General features: G+C 43.7%; 1 protein-coding gene across 1 annotated transcript in view; it reads right to left on the bottom strand.

Moving 5' to 3' along the window:
- PIK3C2A (phosphatidylinositol-4-phosphate 3-kinase catalytic subunit type 2 alpha) overlaps positions 1 to 22416 on the bottom strand; it is a 75372-nt gene that overhangs the window by 10296 nt on the left and 42660 nt on the right. The window contains exons 20-30 of the mRNA XM_015423252.1: positions 20891 to 20995; positions 19414 to 19506; positions 18174 to 18303; positions 15024 to 15160; positions 12218 to 12387; positions 10198 to 10354; positions 9839 to 9948; positions 5815 to 6022; positions 3573 to 3697; positions 2441 to 2558; positions 1996 to 2077 (exon numbers count right to left, since the gene is read on the bottom strand). Coding sequence (XP_015278738.1) covers positions 1996 to 2077; positions 2441 to 2558; positions 3573 to 3697; positions 5815 to 6022; positions 9839 to 9948; positions 10198 to 10354; positions 12218 to 12387; positions 15024 to 15160; positions 18174 to 18303; positions 19414 to 19506; positions 20891 to 20995 — 1435 coding nt within the window. The remainder of the gene's footprint in view (positions 1 to 1995; positions 2078 to 2440; positions 2559 to 3572; positions 3698 to 5814; positions 6023 to 9838; positions 9949 to 10197; positions 10355 to 12217; positions 12388 to 15023; positions 15161 to 18173; positions 18304 to 19413; positions 19507 to 20890; positions 20996 to 22416) is intronic.

Genomic DNA, 22416 nt, shown 5'->3' on the forward strand with positions numbered 1-22416 from the left:
AAGCAACTTAAGAAGACAGGCGGGACTTCCTATCCTAGCCTTTCTCCTGCTGGAACTGCTGTCAATCAACAAGAGAGTGACCTTGCTCGCCATCTGCTGGCAGAACTGCAAAAAATCAATCAGAAACTTGATTCCATGGAAGGTGCCTTTGGACTTCAACAAAAAAAGATGACAGAGACAGCCGAAAAGGTAGACGATATTGCAAAGAAATGTCTGGCATCAGCAGAAGAAGTACAGATAGTTAAGAAGAAGGTCTTCAATGTGGAAAAGCATCAAGAAAAGCAAGATAAGAAAATGCTAATGCTTCAAATGGAAAAATCAAACTTAATTCTACGATTTCAGGGATTGAGAGAAGAAGATGGAGAGGACCTGAGAGACATTTTGGCAGTGGCTTTAGCACCACTAACTGGCAACGAAACGGAAAAAATAAAAGAAGAAATGGATTTGGTCTATAGGGCCTACTCCAATTTCATAAGAAAAAACAAGTTGCCGGCAGAAGTGGTTGTGAAATTCTCAAAACAGCGTCTCAGGGACCAGATTTTAAAGGTTACATCAGCGTCACCCCTGAAAATTGGAGACCAAATGATCAGGATCTTGAAAGATGTTCCATTTGAAATCAGAATGAAAAGAAAGGAATATAAAGGCTTGACCACCTTCTTGCAAAAACTTTAAACGAGTTATAAATGGCTGGTGCCCGAAGGTCTGGTTTTCAAGTTCAAAGATAAAAGAGAAAAAATAGACTCTATCTTTAAGGCTCAAGATGTCTTGAAAAGGCACGCCAGTAAAGAAGGAGGAGCAGAAGTGGCCAAGTGGATGTCATCATTAAGCGTGGAAGACAGCAGCTCGGAGGGAGAGGTGAAGGACGAAGAAGCCGGAGGAGCGACGGGATTGAAATACAACTTGAGAGAAAAGAGAGGAAAAGACCCCAAAGTTTAAAAACTTTCTTTTTCTTTTCTTTTTCGGACTACACTTTGAAAGAGAAATTAACCTCAGAAGGACATTACTAATATAGTAATTGCCTTATTCAACAGAAACAGAAGAAAAGAAGAACGCCCGAAGGCAGAAGATATTATGGACTGTTAACTTTTAATACTAAAAGATTAATATACTAATACTTTAACACCACTCATCTTTTCTTTACCCCTCTATATACCCTCCCCCCTTTCCGAACTTTAAGCGAAATATCTCTCCTTTTTAGGAGAGGGAATAAATCATTTATTTAAAAAAAAAAAAGAAAGAATCCAACTACACTCTTGTTCAAGGAAATTTAATTTGCCTGAAGACTGCAGCATGAAACATGTACATACTTTTAAAGAAGTTCAATATGTTCTTGGTGTCGTGGGTCGTGGCTCTGCTGAGGCTGACTACTCCTCAGACGAGGAAGAGGCAGGGGTCAGCCCAGAAGACGAACCCTCAACAGTATCTGAGGAGGAAGAGTCCCCAGCAGCGGCACAGGAGGTGCAGCCAGAAGGAGAGGGCGATCCTGAGCCTAGCCCAGCACCCCCAGTTGCAGACACCCCGAGGCCAGACTCCCCGCCGAGTTCTCCTGAGTGCCCCAGATGTAAAGTGCGCCAGAGGCTGACTATGTAGGAGCGAAGCAGGAGTGCCAGACTGCAGCTCCTGCAAAGGCAACGGGAGGAGCTGTAAGCCTTGGCAGGCTCAACTCCCAGGGAAGGGAGGACTTGCTCAAAAGCACTCTTTGCACCTGCTCCAGCACAGCAGCAACTCTGCATAGTCAGACCTGTTTTTGTGTGTGTAGCAGCGCTCCTTGTCACCTGCAACCTTGAATTGACTTCCCTGGCTACCTGACCTTTGGCTCTGTTGTTTACCTGGATTCTGAGACCGTGTTTTCCAGCTTAGAGTGTGTCGTATCCATGGCAACCAAGACAGCACACTTGGCTTCTTTCATGCTTGGATCACCCCCCCATTAGAATATTTCCAGTGTTCACATCACAGTGATATGTATCATCCGTATTGCAAAAATGATATTCTTACCAGTGCACCTAGCTATTCCTTCAATTCCGTCAGCTTTTTCATCACGGAGTAAGGGATGGAAGAAAGTATAAACAAGATCACACTGGTGATAAAGACAAAAAATTACGTTAAGTTTACTTTATTTATTTATAAATTCAATTTGTATACCGCCCTTCACTGAGTTCACAGGGCTCAGGGCAGTTGACGACAACAAAAAATACAATAGACCAGAAATAAAACAGTCAAATGAAGATTAAGAACATTTAATGTATTTATTTTATTATTTATTTATTGCATTTATATCCCATTATGGGCTCAGTGCAGCTTTGAAAACATTAAAACACATTAGATGGCACCAAAAGGAATACAGTCAGCATTACTGGCCCGTAAGCGGGGAAAAGGCAAAGTTGACTGTATCAAGCATTAAGTTCCGAAACCAAGTCATTAATATGCTTCTCATAATCACCTCTGACACATCGGTTGATGTATTCATTAAACTCTGTATGTAGCTATTCAGCTCTACTTTCCTCTTGGCTGCTACATCCTTTATGTGAGTTCTTCCTAGAACCATCTTGTTAGGAAAGCTACAACACAGACAGCAATGATTACAGCAACCATCAATACTTACTTTTCACTGAAATCAAAATATTGAGTAAAAGTCATAATATAATCTAGGACACTATTTTCGTAGACCAAAGGGAGATCTCACAAAACAGAGATTTGGGGATACTACCAACCACAATATTAGCAAGTTCCGATATTTCTACAATAACGTTTACTCTGTGGATGGTAACATGGCCATACGGTACTTAAAAAACCCTAAAACATTGTATTGCAGAATCACCAGTAATAATGCTCAAGAACCAGATGCTATTATCGTAGTTTTCTGGGGGGAGGGGACAGAAATTTCCATGTGGTTATGTACCTTAAGGGAGCTGTATTTGCTAGAATACAAATTCATAAACCTTTGATTTTCAAACATTATTACAAGACCCTTAGAATCAGTTAAGTGCAAGTTTCATATCTTGATTGTCTAAGCCTAAGTATGCCATGAACTGAGTTTTAGGGAGATACATTTTATTAGAAACCAACTTGGAAGATACATAATTTGTTCTAGGGAGTAACTGACATTTTTAAAAGTCAGGAAGTAAGTCAAACAGCCCTTAGGATATAGTGAAACATGTGAATGTTTCAGACCCATGTTCTGTAGTAATGGCCTTGTCTCTCACCAACAGAATTTGTCCTGGAATGGAATTTACTGGAGATGCATAAACAGGGAAGAATTTCTAGAATGTGTAACTTTTACACTTTTGCTCAGCATACTCCAGTTAAAGGATCTCAAGCATCAGTTACTGAGAACGAACTCTGCCTGATACCCTGGAAAACTGTGGCCAATTTAAAGTAGATAATATTCATGGGTAAGACCGCCTATGGGCAAGATGCAACTACAGCATACTTCGAAATGCTTTAATGTGAATTTATTCTCAAAGGTTCATTGTAGAGCAAATCTTAGGAAGTCAAAACATTATGTCTGCATAGAGAGGAAACTTACTGCCAGTAAATACAGCATTTTAACATAAGAACAGTTTGAAACATACCCTGGTAATTTCCAAAGAGGAAACAGGATGCCAAGCTTGTTGTGAAGTTCCTGAAATTCATCAAATGTCCGAAAGATGAATGTGGGTTCAGCTTGCCCCTCTCTTAAAACTCTGACAACATAGATCTGCCAAATCAGAAAGCAAATAAATCCCTTTTCAAATGAATGTATACAAGATACAACTGTTTTCCATCAAGCCAAGGAGAAAGACAAAGAAATAGTGTCAGCTGTTCAGACTTTAGGATTTAAGGACCACGATTTTAATATCAGATTTAATTTAATTTATTTTTAAATTAATTTAAATCATTATCCTTCTTAAATAATTAGTTTAATTATTACACTTCTTTAAAAGGTCTTCTGAGGGAAGACAAGGAATTGAAGTATATCAGTAAGATGAACAGATATACTGAAGAAATTAACTTGGCTGTTCTGAACGTGGAGGCTCCTTTCCATGTTCACCATGATGGTGTTTTGCTATGCATCAGAACAGGAAACAAAGCAAGGAAAGCAGTGCCACCCGATGCTGTTATCATTCCGGCTCAGTGGTTAAGACGCTGGACTGCAGACCGGAAGGTTGGTAGTTCAGCAGTTCGAGACCCGAGTGCCGCATGACGGAGTGAGCTCCCGTCTCTGGCCCCAGCTCCTGCCAACCTAGCAGTTCGAAAGCAAGAAATTGCAAGTAAATAGGTACCGCTTTGATGGGAAGGTAACAGCGTTCCGTGCGCCTCGGCATCTAGTCATGCCAGCCACATGACTACGGAAACGTCTTCGGACAGTGCTGGCTCTTCGGCTTGGAAACGGAGATGAGCACTGCAACCCTATACTCGGATTCAACTGGCTTTCGAGCAAGGGAAACCTTTACCTTTTTTTCAGCCTCGTAGCTATTATGGTGCTGGCCAGGGGCTGCCCATTGGCCTGCGTGGTGAGGCTGTGCCGGGCCAGGCCACAAGGACTTTGCTGCTAATGCTAGACTGCTCTACGCTCCCTGCTAGCAGTCTGCCAAAGCCAGAACACAATACATTTATTGTGTATAAATTATCTCTTAGATTTTATAGAACTAGAAATGGCTTATAATCCGCATTTAGCAATGAAATTGGCCTATAGCTCTTAATTTGTTTTTCATCTGAATTTTGCTTGTGAATTAACGTAAACAATGCTTGATTCCATGAGTCTGGGAGTTTTTTAGTTTGTTATGTTTTACCCCTTTGAAGGCTCTTGATGGGGCTCTCTAGATGGGAGCACATACAGCCTTGTGCTGAAGGCGTTGCACTGGCTGCCGGATAGCATACCGGATTCGTTTCAAGGTGCTGGTTCTTACCTTTAAAGCCCTACATGGTCAGGGAACTACATACCGGAGGGACTGCCTTTCCCCATATGTCCCCCAGACAGCACTGCGGTCAGGGGCACAGAACCGGCTGGCCCTCCCGGGTCTTAAGGAGGCTAGGCTGTCGGCAACCAGGACCAGGGCTTTCTCGGTGGCGGCCCCAACCTGGTGGAATGAGCTCCCGGAGGAGATCAGGGCCCTGTGGGACATTTACAGTTCCACAGGGCTTGTAAAACAGAGCTCTTCCACCAGGCTTTTGGGAGCCGCCGCCCACCACCAATGAAGAACATCGGAGAGGGCCCTAGAAATTGCCACCAACAGCCTACAGAACAACAAGTACTGCTGGAAGCAACTAAGACAAATACTGTGAGCTGAGAATTGTGAATGATGGCTGCTACCGTTTATGGATAACAACGATCACTAGCACTTTATTATGGTTTTAGAACTGTTTTATTCATAAATTATGTTTTTAATGTAATTATCTGTTGAGCTGTGGTGGCTCAAGTGGTTAAGACACTGAACTGCAGGCTGTGGAAGGTCAGTAGTTCAGCAGCTCGAGACCCGAGTGTGCCGCATGACGGAGTGAGCTCCCGTCTCTAGCTCCAGCTCCTGCCAACCTAGCAGTTCGAAAGCAAGACATTGCAAGTGGATAAATAGGTACCACTTCGGTGGGAAGGTAACAGCGTTCCGTGCGCCTTGGTGTTTAGTCATGCCGGCCACATGACCACCGAAACGTCTTCGGACAGTGCTGGCTCTTCGGCTTTGAAACGGAGATGAGCACCGCAACCCCAGAGTCGGATTCGACTGGCTTTCGAGCAAGGGAGACCTTTAACCTTTTTAAGTTGCCCTGAGTCGGCCTTGGCTGGGAGAGTGGGGTAAAAGTTCAAATAAATAAGTAAACAAAACATAACAAACTCACATAATATTTATCTGGGCTGTATCTCTTGTGGTATGTAAACACAGATACTTCCTTGATGCGGCCATCTTGTTTAAGTGAGTACGTTTTAGGAGAAAAAGACAGGATGGGCTCGTCATTGGAAGGCAGGCCCGAAAACCGGAGCTGAGCAAGGTTGTGGATGAAGAAGTTAAACTTCGTGGCAACGCTGCCCAAGCTTGATTCAATCAGTCTGAAACGAAGGGAGAACTAATTACATTCTGTCCCGTGTACTGAACAGGCACAACGTTTTGGCTGTGCCACATTCTCAGAACCTAGCTAGTAAAACAGTAAATCACCGTGTACAATTAAACAAAAATGTGTTGGTTTTTATATGCAATGTTTAGAATTCAGTTATTAACAAAATTTGTCATTCTGTAATTATTTCTTCATTAGAATGAAGTGCTGCAAGCCATATTTCAAAATGCTAATTCTTATACAATTTTTTGAGTACGCTACCGCGCTTAGATTCTGGTGACTGGGGAGCTCCTATAGCAAGCTCTATCGTGACTGGGTGTACAGCATATAATAATTGGCTAAGCTTCCCTCAGACAATTACAGAATGACAAACCTGAAGAAGGACACGCAAACGGATAGTGTACTAGAACTCCGTCGTTTGTAACTAGTACTGTATTACTCTGTATGTACTGCTAAGCTTTATATTGCATATTGTAGTGTTATTGTTGTACTTTTGTTAATAATTGAATTCTAAACATTGCATATAAAAACCAACAAATTTTGTTTAATTGTACACGGTGATTTACTGTTTTACTAGCTATTATACACCGTGGTCCTGTTTGTTGTAATATTTTCAGAACCAGCAAGTGACCAATTCACAGAGTATCAAACCATTGCTTTAGTACAGGGCCCCCTAACCTTGTTGAGCCTGTGGGCACCTTTGGAAGTCTGACACAGAATGGTGGGCACAACTGCAACATGGCTGCCAAGGAGGTAAAGGCTGACCACAGAACGTCAGAGTGACATTCACAACTTTAATAGTAACTCTTTTAACATTGCAGGCAGAAGCTCTGTTTAACATATTGTTAAAACTATTATTAAAAACATTTTCTTCCATACATCTTCAGTCATGCAGTGAAGAGCCTTGCGTCAGCTGCCGCTGAAGCAGCTTTTCTGCAAAGTCAAAGAGAACTCCCCCTGGCCAAATCAGAAGACCTGCTGGGCAACACCTGGTTCCACACACTTTCTAAAAACGCTTGGTGGGCGCCAGGAAATGTGTTGGTGGGTGCCAGGGTGCTCACAGGCTATGTTTCCTCTAGGCTGTGGAGTCTTGTGAGCAAAAAGTCTGCTTTGTGAGCTACTGGCATTCAAGCTGTGAGTGAGCGATTTGGCTACTGCATAAATTAGTTTGCTCCGGAGCCATCCTTCTTCCTGAGCTGAGACAAAAATGTGTGAGCCGGAGGCTAAAAAACTGTGAGCTAGCTCACGCTAACTCAGCTTAGAGGGAACACTGCTCACGGGTGCCATGTTGGGACCCCTGCTTAGGTAAGTTAAGAATGGGCACATTTTTCTCATGAAATTTTTATTGTGTATAAATATCTCTTAGATTTTATAGAACTAGAAATGGCTGGTCCCATTTTCCTCCCCCCCCCCCAGATTTTTTTAAGAGGAGACTTCTTCCTCAGTTACTATATTGACCAGCGCTTTGGATGTCTGCAATCTCTACCCCTTAGAAGTGCTCCAAAATAAATTTTCCTAGTTATTGTTGGCAGCGCTTCCCTTCAACAGCTTCAGCTACCACTGTTCCCAACAACAGTTCTGGCCATTAGATGCTGGCTAAAAATGATCCTCTGTGAATCCTCACGTTTTTTAGCACTGCCATATGGAGAGATGGAATCTAACTCACGGCAAAGTTTTGTACTGAACGTAGTTGCCAAATCGGGATTCTCTGAAGAGTATCTGAAAAGCCTTGGTTTCTTTGCCGCTAAACTCATAATAAAGACTATTTGATATATGTGGTCAAGAAGATAATGTCTCTTTAGGGATCTTTGTATAAGCACTCTTCTCCCCTGCCCTTGTCAGAAACTGAGCTCTGCTCAAACCAAATTAGACCAATTTTGAGGCCCCCGGCCTCCTTTCAATCAGCACTATTCCTTTGCCTAGCACTGTTCTTTCTGGGTAAAAGGCTGCCTCCCAAGATTATGCTGCGCACTGCTTTTTCCTGTGCCAAAATATGCTCCAATTAGGGCTGCCAAGCCGCGGCGGGGGATCCGCACATCTTCACAGGATCCCTGCCGCGGGGGACAACGATACGTGTTGCACCGCCGTCGCCAGGATGTGACGCTACGCGTCGCTCTGGCAATGGGACTCCAAACAGCCCCGTTGCCAGAGCGACACGTAGCGTCACATCCTGGCGAAGGCGGTGCAATGCGTATCGCTGTCCCCCGCGGCAGGGATCCTGTGAAGACGTGCGGATCCCCCGCCGCGGCTTGGCAGCCCTAGACCCAATATTACAGCCATTCTGCTCTTTTAGTTACATTCAGGTATCTTACCCAGCTTCAAAGTCATGTCATTTTTACATAAAATAACATACAGAGTAAGGCACACTGTGTACAAAACCCGTCATACCAGCACCAAACTTGCCCAGAGAAACTGATGATGAAGTGAGTGAACTAGCCCCCAGTCTGAGTTATGCCAGATACCACTAGAGAAATTCTAGAAGTCCATTTCCTAGAAACATCCAAATGGGATTAGGTTTTTGTGAATTTCCTGCATTGTGCAGGGGGTTGGACTAGATGACCCTGGAGGTCCCTTCCAACCAGGGCTGTAGCTGGGGGGGGCCACGGGGCTCTCCCCCTTGCACATTTGCAGTGTTCCGTCTTCACTTTCTTGGCCCAGCACACGCTTCCTCGACCGCAGTTGCCAGCAGGACTTCCCAAGCAGAGAGTGCGAGCCGCAGCTGCCCCTCCCACCCAGATGGAACATGGCCTTGCACCCTCCCAGGGCCACGCCGCCAAGAGCCAATGGGAGCCTGCCCTGCACAGCGTTCATTACTTCCAAAGAATCGGGCTGCGGCTTGCACTCGCCCGTGGCCTCTCCCGCAAGCTCGCTCCCAACACCAGAATGGAAACAAGAACCCAGCTGCTGGGTCTCCTCCATGGCGTTTCCTGGGCCGGGGTGTACCCGTGCTGGCCAGGGGCTGCCCATTGGCCTGCGTGGTGAGGCTGTGCTGGACCAGCCACAAGGACTCTGCTGCTGGTGGTGCTGCTAATGCTAGACTGCTCTACGCTCCCTGCTAGCAGTCTGCCAGAGCCAGCCCCAGAGAGCTTGTCGCCGCCTCCCTCTTTCTCTCCCTCCCTCCACCATGGCTGCCCAGGAGTCACCCAGCTCCCCACCATCCAGCAGGCCTCCTTTAATTTAATTAAGCTTAATTTAATTAGCACCCCATCCCTGTTAGTTACAATCCCATCCTTGCCAGTCACGACCAAAACCAAATTCTGCAAACATAACGATGGAAATTAAACTGAACTGCAGGCTGTGGAAGGTCGGTAGTTCAGCAGTTCGAGACCCGAGTGCATGACGGAGTGAGCTCTCATCTCTAGTTCCAGCTCCTGCCAACCTAGCAGTTCGAAAGCAAGAAATTGCAAGTAGATAAATAGGTACCACTTCAGCGGGAAAGTAACAGCGTTCCGTGCGCCTTGGTGTTGAGTCATGCCGGCCACATGACCACGGAAACGTCTTCAGACAGCGCTGGCTCTTCGGCTTGGAAACGGAGATGAGCACTGCAACCCTAGAGTCGGATTCGACTGGCTTTCGAGCAAGGGAACCTTTACCTTTTACTATGTAACAACTGTTTGAAAAAATGAATTTCTAGCACAGCGAACATAGATGCCAGACGATATTTACACCAAGTGCAAACGGAAAGAAATTCAGAAAACACTTTGATTTTGTTACCCTGAGACGCAGCCAAGAGATTTCTTCACAAGCACATCATCAAAGCTGATGGAAACACTCAAGCATAACACCTTTAAAACGCCTGTTTTTGTTGTACCTTGTGAAGAAAATTGTAGCTTCGGCATCTGTGGTTTGGGGCTGAAGAGCATCCTGGACGTATTTCAAGTCTTGCACTCCAGTGAGTTCTGGTAAGCCAGAAGAGAGCATCTACAGAGGGGGAATAACGCATCTTAAATCTGGCAGCACTTCTAAAGATACAGGTAACTGTGCTTGTACAAGTAGATAAGCTAGTATTTTCCATTTTAAGTGCCACATTTTAAACTTAAACAGGAATGTCTTGTGCTTTAAAACCACATCGTTGATATGAACACATCAGCTGGCAAAATTTTTTTATATATAATGTAGCCTGATTTCCACAGATCATCAACCATACAAGACACAACGTAGGGCTATTACCAGTGACAGCAGATTAACAAAGAGGTTGGCTTGTTTCCTGATCAGGTTATAAGCTTGGCAGCAGAGATCAACAAACAACTGGAAACGAATAGTAGGCTTTTCACCCCCATTGATGACGTAGGCCATATCTGATGTCAGCACAAAAGGAGCCCGGTCCCTTTCAAAAAAGAAGGTGAAATTAATAGAGTCTTAAGCAACAAATTCAAGTTATCTACCCTGGGATGTGCTACAGCATTTCATTTACTTCTGAGATTCTCACCTGCATGGTGAGATTTTTACCTACATCCTATGCATATAAGGAAAAAGATCAGGGCTTTTTTGGTAGAAAAAGCCTAGCAGGAACTCATTAGCATAAGAGGCCACACCCAGCAGCAGAAACTCATTAGCATATTAGCATATTAGCATGTTACCAGAAGTGTTGTAGTCCAGCCACATCCGCCTTTCGCTTCTTATTCTGTTTACTTTGTTGTCAAAACCCCGGGCTTTTTTTGTAGCAGGAACTCCTTTGCATGTTAGGCCACACATACCCTAAGTGAAGCCAATCCTAATGAGTTTCTGCTATTAAGGTAAAGGTTCCCTTGCTCGAAAGCCAGTCGAGTCCGACTCTAGGGTTGCGGTGCTCATCTCCGTTTCAAAGCCGAAGAGCCAGCGCTGTCCCTATCTACTTGCAATTTCTTGCTTTTGAACTGCTAGGTTGGCAGGAGCTGGAAGTAGAGATGGGAGCTCACTCCATCATGCGGCACCCGGGTCTCGAACTGCTGAACTACTGACTTTCCACAGCCTGCAGTTCAGCGTCTTAACCACTTGAGCCACCGCAGCTCCTTCTGCTATTAGGTGTGGCCTATTATGCTAATGAGTCCCTGCTGGGCATGGCCAACTCAGGAGCCAGCCGGAACTCCGTTCCTGTGCGTTCCTGCCCAAAAAGTAGCCCTGAAAAAGATCAACAAAGGACAAGCCTTGATCTCAACACATAGTGGTACAATTAGAATGTCCAGGTTTCAGAATATGCTGACTGTTAAATTATGACCACTACATCTGAAACAGGTCAGTTACGATGTCAGGGACATGACAAAGTGCTCCATTTGCTGAAACAGCCAGTTTAGAGGTCTTTGCAGACAGGCTTAAAAAAATCACTTTCCATATTTTTTTTGTAGGTAAATCTGTAAGATGATGGGATATTATCAAAACACTCAAAACAGGACTCAGTCAAACATGAGACAGTGTTTGTGAAAAATTTCACACCAAAATGAAATGCACACCCTGCCCTCACTTAATCAATTGTTCAGGAGCAGGGTCTGGACAATGTTTGCCCACGACAAGTGAGAGCAAGAAACATTAGGGACAGGGAACAGAAAGAAGATTCAGGGCAGACATAGATCCTAAGTTATAATTTGAGAAAGCATTTGGGTAGCGGTCTTACCTTTTCACACATAATATTCTTTTAACTGAAATTACAGCTAGAAAAGTATGTTGCTAGAGAAGGCTGCCAGTCTTTATGATAACTATTAAGTCCAGAGGTCATTTTGGGGGGGGATCGCAGTTCCCCCGGGTGAGGTACGGGGGGCGGGGCACATGACGAAGTCCCGCCCCCCGCTTCTGGTCGCCCCGCTTCCGGCCCTCATTCAGCCAGGAGGAGGTTGCTTCCTCCCTGCCTCTCCCCACCCCTGCCTGCCTGGGGCCAGGTAGAGCCTTCGCGGGGCTTCCTTGCACTCCCACCGGCCTTGCAGGTCCACCACTGGGCCCCTCATGGGGCTCGGCAGTGGAGCTGCAAGGCTGCCGGGACCATTGGGGGCAGGGTGTGTGGCCTTATGACACACTTCCGGTGATGTCAGAGGGTGTGGCCTTATGACACACTTCTGGTGATGTCAGGGGGTGTAGCATATGCTAATGAGTTATGCTAATAAGTTCCCCTAGCTCTTTTTCTACGAAACGACCCCTGATTAAGTCTGACATGCAGTTTCCAGAACACAAAACAGACATGTCATCTCCCATTTTATTTTTTCATTGTTTCATAGCATACCTCTTAAAGCTTCCAAACATCTGTGCATGGCCCAAAAACTTTCCAAAATCAATATGAAACATATGCCCTGTGCTGCGAAGCATTATGTTGTCATTGTGACGGTCACAGATACCAAGGACGTATGTGGCTACGCAACATCCTGCACAAGAATAGATGAAGTTTTCAGAAGCCTAAAATTAAACAAAAACAGAAGCACAGAGTTACATCTATACAGAGAAAATGATACTAGAGTATGGGAATCAATTAAAGTAGATCTGGATAGGTGGTCAGCGTTACAACTTTCTTGGTTTAGAAAAATAACCTTAAAAATGATGATTGTTCCAATATTTCTTTCCCTTTTTAAAAATGTACCAATAAAACAGACAAGACAAATACTAAATTCATGGCAAAAAGAATTCACAAAGTTTCTAAGGAATGACAAACAAAGGTAGCATTACAATTTATACAAAGAAGAAAATTAGAATGTGGGTTACCATGCAGCAATATTAAAGACCATTCATAAATTGATACATGTAAGTCAAGTTGGTGTTAGTTCAAAATTAATTGTATTGCCATGGTATGCTTCTAAAGTAAAAAATTATCAGGAGAGACTATACTAAACCTAGTAAAACAATGATTGATGCAATAATTTATATCTGGACATCTTTTAGAAGGATTTTAAACCCAGAAAGTTCATTATTGTAGTCCTCTATATTTAAAGCACACTTTAAAATCATGCAGCCATGGTCAGACTGGGATAAAACAAACCGTAGTAAGCTATTGGATGTAACCCTTAATGGGAATTGTTTCTCATATACTGAAATAAGAAAAACGAAACAGCTAACAAGGTTTCATTTTTTCAAATATGTAGCTTTATTACGGCAACGCAGCTGGCAAACAATATGAAGTCATGTTTGAAAAAATTTCAGGATATAGTATATAATAAGAAAATGACGTATCTCAGCCAATTATGGCTGTTTCTCTCCACTTCTGGAGATATTAAAAAGCAATTTTGCAAAGAAATGGCATAAGATCATTGCTGAAGCCATTACTAAAAAAGAATGGCGAACTATTTTCTCCTCTTCTGATGCTACAGCAACATGCATGTTGGAAATGTGACAAAAAGAAGGCTGGTCTTATACGCATGTTTTGGCAATGTCCAGTGGCGAAAATGTTCTTACAGAAATATATCATATTGCCCTGACTTGGTCAGATCTCAGAAGCTAAGCAGGGCCAGCCCTGGCAAGTACTTGGGAGACCTCCAACAGAATACCAGGGCCAGGACGCAGAGGCAGGCATATCAAGCCACCTCTCTGAAAACATCCAAGCCCCAGTATGGGTTGCCAGAAGTCACCATGACTTCCAGGCACGCACGCACGCACGCACACAGACGAATACTGAAAAAAAGAAAAGAAGCGTATCATATTACAAGGACTACCATCCCTTTAGGTTCCAAGGTAGCATTACTGGGACTAGCTGATGCCTATAGTCCAAAAGTCTATATAACGATGATTTATGACATGATTACAGCTGCAAAAGAAACTGCAAAAGAAACTAGTAAACATCTCATAATCAAATCTTGGATGCAAAAAGTACTGCAAAGCTATCAGAATTGTCAGAACTTGTTCAACTAAGAGATGGTCATATTAAAGAGGCATATTTTTCTGATAGCTGGAAATAATAGGGAATTTAAAAAAAACAGTTAATTTTGCTAGCAAGTTAACAAGATTTTAAAAATAAGGTACTGTATTGCAGAAGCTGCAATGTTTTTTTTTAAAAATCTTAAAATGGAGGAAAGGAAGGAACAAAAGGTTTATTTCCCTAACAGATACCTTCTGTATGTTAAACAACAACATTGGGCATGGTCAGACGGCATGCTGAGAGCGAGTTAAACTGCTCTGGTTCTGATCGGATTATATTTGATCTGGATAATCGCTATCACACTTACCTCCCTTATCCCGCCTCACCGCGCAGTCACATCGCTCCCCAGCGTCTACACTACCGACACGTGGGAGCATGTGTTGGCGGGTTTTTAAATTTTTTTCTCAGTTTGCACATGCGCAAAGGCCCTCATCTGTAGAACAGGGGGGGAACTACCATGGCGCATGCGCAGAACCACCAGGGCGAATCAATCCAACCCCTCCCAACAAAAGACTTCCCTTTAAACGTTTGACCAGAAAATGGCTTCCGTGAGATCCCGAACTCATCTAAACTCTAAAACAAGTGACCGTTTAAATGTCGGTTTTCTAAACACAGTAGCAGAGCACGGAAGGCAGATGCTGACTGTGTGATCGTGCATATAAAATCCGTTGCTGAACTGTCACGACACCAGATCTAACGGCGTGTCTGAACGCACCCATTGTGTGTAAATGGCATAATTTAAGCACCTGAAAGTGCCTGAAATTTGAAAGCTATGGCCATCTAATCCAACAACCCTGACACCTTGAAAAACAGGACCTACCCTCTCATTGGAGCCCACTGAGCCTCCTGAAACTCTGTTCCTGGGCAACAGCAGACCCTCAGTAATATCATAGGGACTAAGTGAGACAGGCACTGAAAGAAATTGCTGCCTTTTAAGAAGCGAAGTGCCCCAAAGTCTTTGGAACTGTGAGGCTGGATAAATGCCATTAGTTTAAGCCAACGTTAGAATAATAGGTGTTGCCTTGAAGCCTTTCCTCCACACAGCACATATATTTTTAAATTATGACGTACTCCCAAAGAGAGCTTATTTCTTTAAAGTCAGTAGGACATAATATTCAGTATTTCATTTTTAAAAGTCTAATAGTTATATCATAAAAGTTCACGGCCTGAATCTGCAGGAACTTACCTTCTCATATTCTTCTTCAGTAGGGTTGTATTTTCTTAGCCATTCTGCAAGAGGCTTGTCTTTAAAGGATCCAGTCACCCCATATTCCACTTGAATTTTCCTAAGTGTATCTGAAGCTGGAACAAGCTCCACCATTCCTTTAAACATATATAAAATATTTCTTACCAAGAGGTTTATCATTCCTACTTTTCTATCATATGTTAACTTAGGTCTATGAAACACTGTAAAGAAATATTTCAAAGAATCCATACTACTTATAGACCAAAAAATTAGAAATATTTGTAGCAATACAGATTACAAATGCATTCTATTGCCTGATTTTCACCATGACCAAATATGACAATACTAAAATCGGGAGACTAGAGCCATGAATAGACTAGGCAGAGCTTTCCAGAAACCTGAAAAATGCCCCATATTTGCAGAAAAATCTGAAATCTTAAAAACAAAAATAGGTTTTTAAACAACAAACAAACCCCAAAATGATAAAGGACTCATCAGGTGTAAGAGGAATCAGAGGACTCATCAGGACAAGGCCTGATAGCCTGGGTGACTTGCTACCAGGGGTCATTTCGTAGAAAAAGAGGTGCAGGAGCTCATTAACATAACTCATTAGCATAACTTATTTGCATATGCCCCACCCCCTGACGTCACCGGAAGTGTGTCAGAAGGCAACACCCACCGCTCAGGCTCCACTGGACTGTTTTGGATTGCTAGCTATGGGGGGGGGGGGACACATGCAGATCTGCTCTCATAGAGGAGGGAGAGCTGAAGGTGGGCCGGGGGGGGGGCTCTGCAACTTCCCTGGCTGCTTCTTGCTCCTTGTGGCCCAACTGAGGGCTGCTGGGAGCAGGGGGTGGGGCTTGTTGCATGTGCCCGCCCCCCGGGCTCTTTACTGCCGGAGCTCCGCTCCTGTGTATTCCTGCAGGAAATGACCCCTGCTTGCTACCACATGACTTGCTTGATTTGTCTAGGACTGGTTGCTCACTACCATTCAACACCAGCCGCCCCACAAAAACTAGACTGGTGTAATGGTTAGAGTTTCAGACTAGGATTCTCAGAGACCCAGGTTCAAATCACAACTTCACTGCAGAAGTTCAGTGGGTAACCTTGGTTCAGTTACACATTCTCAGCCTTACTTACTTTACAAGGTTGTTCTTGAGGATAAAATGGAGGAGAGGAGAATAAGGTAAGCTGCTTTTGGTCTCCATTTTGGAGAAAGGAAGGGTTTAAATGAAATAATTTAGGTGAAGATGGGGGGGCAGATAAAAGTAGGTCGGTTGGGTGGGAAGGAGAGAAGGAAGCAGTGAAAGCTTATGGGGGTTGCCAGTAGGAAGGAAGCAGGAAATAGTGTGTGAAAGGGGATACAGGGGGAAATGAGGTGGCCTCCACAAGTTCTCGCAGCGTCTCTGTTTTTATCTAGTGTTAAAACTCAGTATACAGGGCAGCAAACTCAGTTTGATCCTTAGTCAGTGCACCTGAGTGAAATCAATAGCTGGCAGCCAAGAAAGACCATTAACCATACTGTTTTCTTAGTCTTACATATGAGACCAGTTGCAGAAATTCTACAATTTGCAGCTCTCACTTCACCCCAATCATATATTTGATGCCCGAACTAGATGAGGCTGGGACATCTAGTAATGGATCCCCTGAATTTTAACTGGTCTGCTTTTGTGGTGTAGTGGTTAAGTGTGGCAGACTCTAATCTGGAGAACCGGGTTTGATTCCCCGCTCCTCCACAGGAAGCCTGCTGGGGGTCCTTGGGCCAGTCACAGTTCTCTCAGAACTCTCTCAGCCCTACCTTCCTCACAAGCTGCCTGTTGTGGGGATTGGGTTGCCAGGCATCAGTGATCATCACGCTTGTGGGGGGATTTGGGGGGCAGTCTGGGAGTCAGCGGGGACGTCTCTGATGCAATGACATCATGAGGAAGTGAAGTCATTGTGTTAGTGACATTGGGGGTGGCACTCTACTTTTGGGGCAAACTCTATAGTTAAAATTGGGCTCAAACCATAGAGTTTTGCCCAAAAAGCAGAGCATCACCACGCAATTTCACCAACGCGATGACATTACTTCAGTACAATATCATTGCATTGGGGATGTCACCATGCAATGTCACTTTTCAGGGGTGGAGCTTCCCCTGCTGGCCAGCTTGCTGGCGGTGGGCAGAAGCCCCAAAAAATCAGGGAACCCACACCCAGATTGGCGGTCTGGGAACCCTAAGAGAAGATGATTGTAAGCTGTTTTGAAATCCCTTAAGGAAGAGAAAAGTGGGGTATAAAAACCAACCTTTCTTCCCACCCAACAGTGCACCCCCCAGAACAGTAATACTAAGGTTATCAAATGGCACACTGGGGAAAATTTAGTTCTCATCACTTCCTCACCCCCTTCTCCCAACACGGTGCTTCTGATTCCAAGATCACTCCCTCCTCCTCCTGCTTCTGTTTTCTATTAAAATACACCATCAAGCTCCATCCCAAGATATCCTCATATAAAGATATTTAACAGTTCTATATTTATGCTTTCTATAGCTCATCTCTGACCCTTTGCGTATCAGTACTAAACAAAGATTTTTTTTTGCAATTACGCTTGGATATCTCAATCCATTTTACTCCCTGACAATGCTAAGGTAAAGGTAAAGGTTTCCCTTGCTCGAAAGCCAGTCGAATCCGACTCTAGGGTTGCGGTGCTCATCTCCGTTTCAAAGCTGAAGAGCCAGTGCTGTCCGAAGACATTTCTGTAGTCATGTGGCCGGCGCACGGAACGCTGTTACCTTCCCACTATTTATCTACTTGCAATTTCTTGCTTTTGAACTGCTAGGTTGGCAGGAGCTGGAACTAGAGACGGGAGCTCACTCCGTCATGCGGCACACTCGGGTCTTGAACTGCTGAACTACCGACCTTCCACAGCCTGCAGTTCAGCGTCTTAACCCCTTGAGCCACCGCAGCTCTTTATACTCTACTTACAAAGCACCCTTCTGGCTTCCTTTGCAAATGTTGCATAATTTGTTATGAAAGCCAGAGAGGTACTCAGCCTTCTAGCTCTGAAGTCTCGGCCTCTAAAGTTACTACTCTCACTGGGAATTGAGACAGAGCAGATCAAGGCCTAGGTGCCACAGAAGACACCACTCAGTAAGAACTAGGAATTGTTCGCACCTCTATCTTTGCCAGTTGAAATACATTTGAAGTTAACCATCCGCAGGTCCAGTCCTTCCTGTAACCAGATCTTATCCATGATTTTTATCATTTGTAAGGCCAACATATCCTGTCGCAGATCTTCCCCAACCTAAAACGGAACAAGGCAGCAAATAAAGAAAGGGACTTTCCACAGGACAAGCCTCACAGGCAAGATGCATATTTTCCTGAATGAGAACAGAAACTGGCCTTGTCCAGAGAATTCTGCATTTTGATGACCTAGTTTCCTTATCTTTATGCTATACAGACAGGCTTGGAGGTAAACAAGCAATATCTGGTAAAATCTCAAAAGCTCAAGGAACAGCGTTACAATTTCCTGTAGAAAGGGATTCACATTGGGCGATTTCGCACTAGAGCTGCCTCGCGGCGCAGCTGCCGTTTACCCCAACACAAATATGTCAATTTCACACCCGAAGCTGCGGGGCTGCATTTTGACTCGCGTCTTCGCCCGATTTCCTCCGCAGTTTCGTGATCCTGGTTTTTGAGGATCACGAAACTGCGGCGGAAATCGGGCGAAGCCGCGGGTCAAATGCAGCCCCGCAGCCTCGGGTGTGAAATTGACAAATAGTGTCGGGGCAAACGGCAGATGCGCCGCGACGCAGCTCCAGTGCGAAATCGCCCATTGCCTTAATGCAGCTTCATGATAACACCTCATTTGTAGGCAATTCAGCATTGGTTCTTTCAGCACTTAGCTTAAACAAGTATGAAGACAAAATCTAAAGTATGATACTAGAAAAAAAATATATATACTAGGGTCTGTTGAAAAAATTGTACCTGTTATTGGACTTCTGACTTTTTTTCTTTGAACAACAAGCCCCCATGGTAGGTCACAAAATGTGTTTGAAACGAAGTTCCAAAAGTGATTGGTTATGCATCAAAGGTGGAAGGGGGAAGTGGAATAACAGAAGAAGGAGAATTTGCTGTTTATAAAACTTGTCCAAAGTCTTACTGGGCATGCAGAATTAGATGTGGCACCTCTAACATCTGGAAGGCGGTCTTGAACCAATGTGACCATTTAACATATTCTTAAACTTACACCTTTATTTTAGCCTCCTTCTATTGTCAAAGTCTTGCTTACAGATTGAGCCTCTGAATATGAAACTGAATTTCACATGTGACAATCAGGTATGCACCATCAGAATCTAACGGATGTCAAAAGAACAATATTAATAAAATTTCTATTGCCAACAGAAAAATATACCTTAAACATAACATTAATTTCTTCTCCCAATGGATCAGCATTCACCAAAGCAACTTTTAGGGGCACTGCATTCGAACTGAAGTAGGAACATGCCTGTCAAAGATATTTTACATTGATTACCTTAAGGACAAGATTACTAGCATTAAAATAAAGAGGGCTGTAAGCAGATTTAAGAATATTTAGTGAAATTACTTCATTGTTATTCACTTCATTTATACCCCAGCTTTCTCCCCAATGGAGACACAAAGTGAGGAAAAGAAGAGATTGGATTTATACCCCACCCTTTACTACCCAAGGGAGTCTCAGAGCGGCTTACAAACTCATTTCCCTTCCCCTCCCCACAACAGAAGACACCCTGTGAGCAATGCTCCCTCTAAGCTGTGGAGTCTTGTGAGCAAAAATTCTACTTTGTGAGCTCCTGGCATTAAAGTTGTGAGTGAGCGATTTGGCTCCTGCATAAATTAGTTTGCTCTGGAGCCCTCCTTCCTGAGCTAAGACAAAACTGTGTGAGCCGGAGGCTAAAAAACAGTGAGCTAGCTCACACAAACTCAGGTTAGAGGGAACATTGCCTGTGAGGCAGGTGGGGCTGAGAGAGCTCTGGCAGAAACTGCTCTTTTTCAAGGACAGCTCTTATTAGAAACTACGGCTTGCCCAAAGTCATCCAGCCAGGTTCAAGTGGAAGAGTGGGGAATCAAACCCGGTTCTCTCAGATTAGAGTCCGCCCACTTAACCACTACATCAAACTGGCTCACTGAATTACATCAGTTTCCTCTGAGAAGATCTGATAAACAGTTTTCAATTTCAGTGAGTTAAGGCAGCCCTACTTTATTTTTAATGGCCACATGCAAACAATTTATACATGTCTTTGCCTCTGGTTTGGTAATGGTTTTTTTTAAATATTCACAGGTAAAAAGAAAAAATCTTACAAAAAAATTTGTAACTTGAACTATGTCCTGATCTTTCCTCATGAATGCATACCTACTTCTTTGATATCTTAGTATTTATCAAAGCATTACAATTATGTTGCATTCGCATTGGCAGAATGTGTTATTTTTAGTGCTACCAAAAGACACGTCAAAATCTCTTTTGATTACCATTTTAGGTTACGGCACTCTTCGTCATGATAGCTAAATGCAAACCACCATGTTCTGCCTACGAATTCCTCAGAGGTATCAGGCTAGCTGCTGTTGAAATAGAAAATTGGACTAGATAAATCTTTGGCAAGGCAATTATGTTCCTAACTATCTTGTCCTTATGCCAAGCAATTTGCCATTATCTATAACAAGAGCTCTGCGTTCTTTTTCTCCCCCTACCCTGGGCCTCTTGCTAAGTTTAATTTGTACTCAACCAATCTACATGAGCACGATGTTGAAAAACTGCCCAACCAGCATCCGTTTCCATCTTCTCACCTTCCAGTCATACTTGCATAAAGTACATTATGTAATTAAAAACCGAAAATCTAGACAAACAACTATACCTTGACATTCAGTTCTTTTGCTACAAGGCTTGGACTAAGAGGCAAGCGGCATTTGCTTTTTAAGAAAAACGACTGCACACGTTCCATTCCACTTTGCAAGACAATCTGTTGATAATGACGCAACAGTAAAAATTACCTTTGTGAAATACTGAGAAAGTTTAGTTATCAATACATACAAGAACAGGCTTCAATTGGAGTTTCCCAGCTATTACAACTGATCACCAGGTGATGGAGATCAGTTCACCTCAAGAAAATGGCCGCCTTGGAAGGCGGAGTCTATGGCATTATACACCATTGAAGTCCCTTCCCTCCCCAAATCTCACCCTCCTCAGGCTTCACCCCCCAAATCTCCAGGTATTTCCAAACCTGCAGCTGGCAACTCTAGCTTCAATATTCCCATACATAAAGGTCATTCTTGGGGAAAATAATTAAAAACGGCTAGTCCTGTTTATAAAACAAACTCCGAAACCAGGAGGCTCAAGACTTTAGCAAGGAAATACAACGCTGGTGTAAAATAAGATGAACATATATGGATCTTCCATTAAAAATGAATCATTCCTTCTCTTAGTAAACTTATAAAAAATTAATATTTGAGCCCTGTGTCTGAAATATTTGAGCCCTGTGTCTGAAATACTAGACTCATTTGATTAGTACTATATACTTTTTGATACTTTTTATTCCCTGCACTGTCCTGATGGGTGCTGAGCCCCAACCAACATCCCCTCAGCTAAGGTGTCAGCTGAATGCTGCCCTGCACCTGCGAAGTCCCTTCTACTAGCAAACCTCACGATCTAGTCCAGTGATGGCGAACCTTTTAGAGACCGAGTGACCAAACTGCGACCCAAAACCCACTTATTTATCGCAAAGTGCCAACACGGCAGTTTAACCTGAATACTGAGGTTTTACTTTAGAAAAAACAACTCATACATTAACTTAAGATGATCCAAACAAAGTAAGGAAAGTAATCCCAAATGCTTTCATTTACTTAAAATTATTTGGCAGAGAATTCGACACTTTAATGACGGTCTAGGCCTGGCTGGGGCGATGGCACGCGTGCCCACAGAGAGGGCTCTGAGTGCCGCCTCTGGCACCCGTGCCATAGGTTCGCCACCACTGATCTAGTCTTAACAGCAGAAAGCAAAACAGACCACCAACAGGTAAACTGGATTTCCACATGCCCAGGGGATACACAGAAAAACATTAGTTTGTGATTTTAAAAAAACAACCACCAGACCAGCCTAATAGTAACTGAGCAGACATCCCAGCCTTTCCAAAGACACAGAATGTTAACGGCAGCTGAGCATTCGTTTAAAAGGGGGGAGGGAAGCTTTATTCTGCTTGAATCCCTATTAAAGGGGGGGGAGAGGAGAAGGAGAAAAGGAGCAGTTGGGAGGGTATCATGTGGTAAGGCATTCATTCCCCAATCTCAATTCACAGGAAAAGTGCCTCCTCCATTCTTAATTAATCACTTTCCCTCTCCTGTCCCTTAGGCTCTGGGAGAACCTCTATCTAGCGCTCCTGCTTCC

This window comes from Gekko japonicus, unplaced genomic scaffold (assembly GCF_001447785.1).
Source record: "Gekko japonicus isolate JY-2015 unplaced genomic scaffold, Gekko_japonicus_V1.1 scaffold936, whole genome shotgun sequence".
Lineage (NCBI taxonomy): Eukaryota > Metazoa > Chordata > Lepidosauria > Squamata > Gekkonidae > Gekko > Gekko japonicus.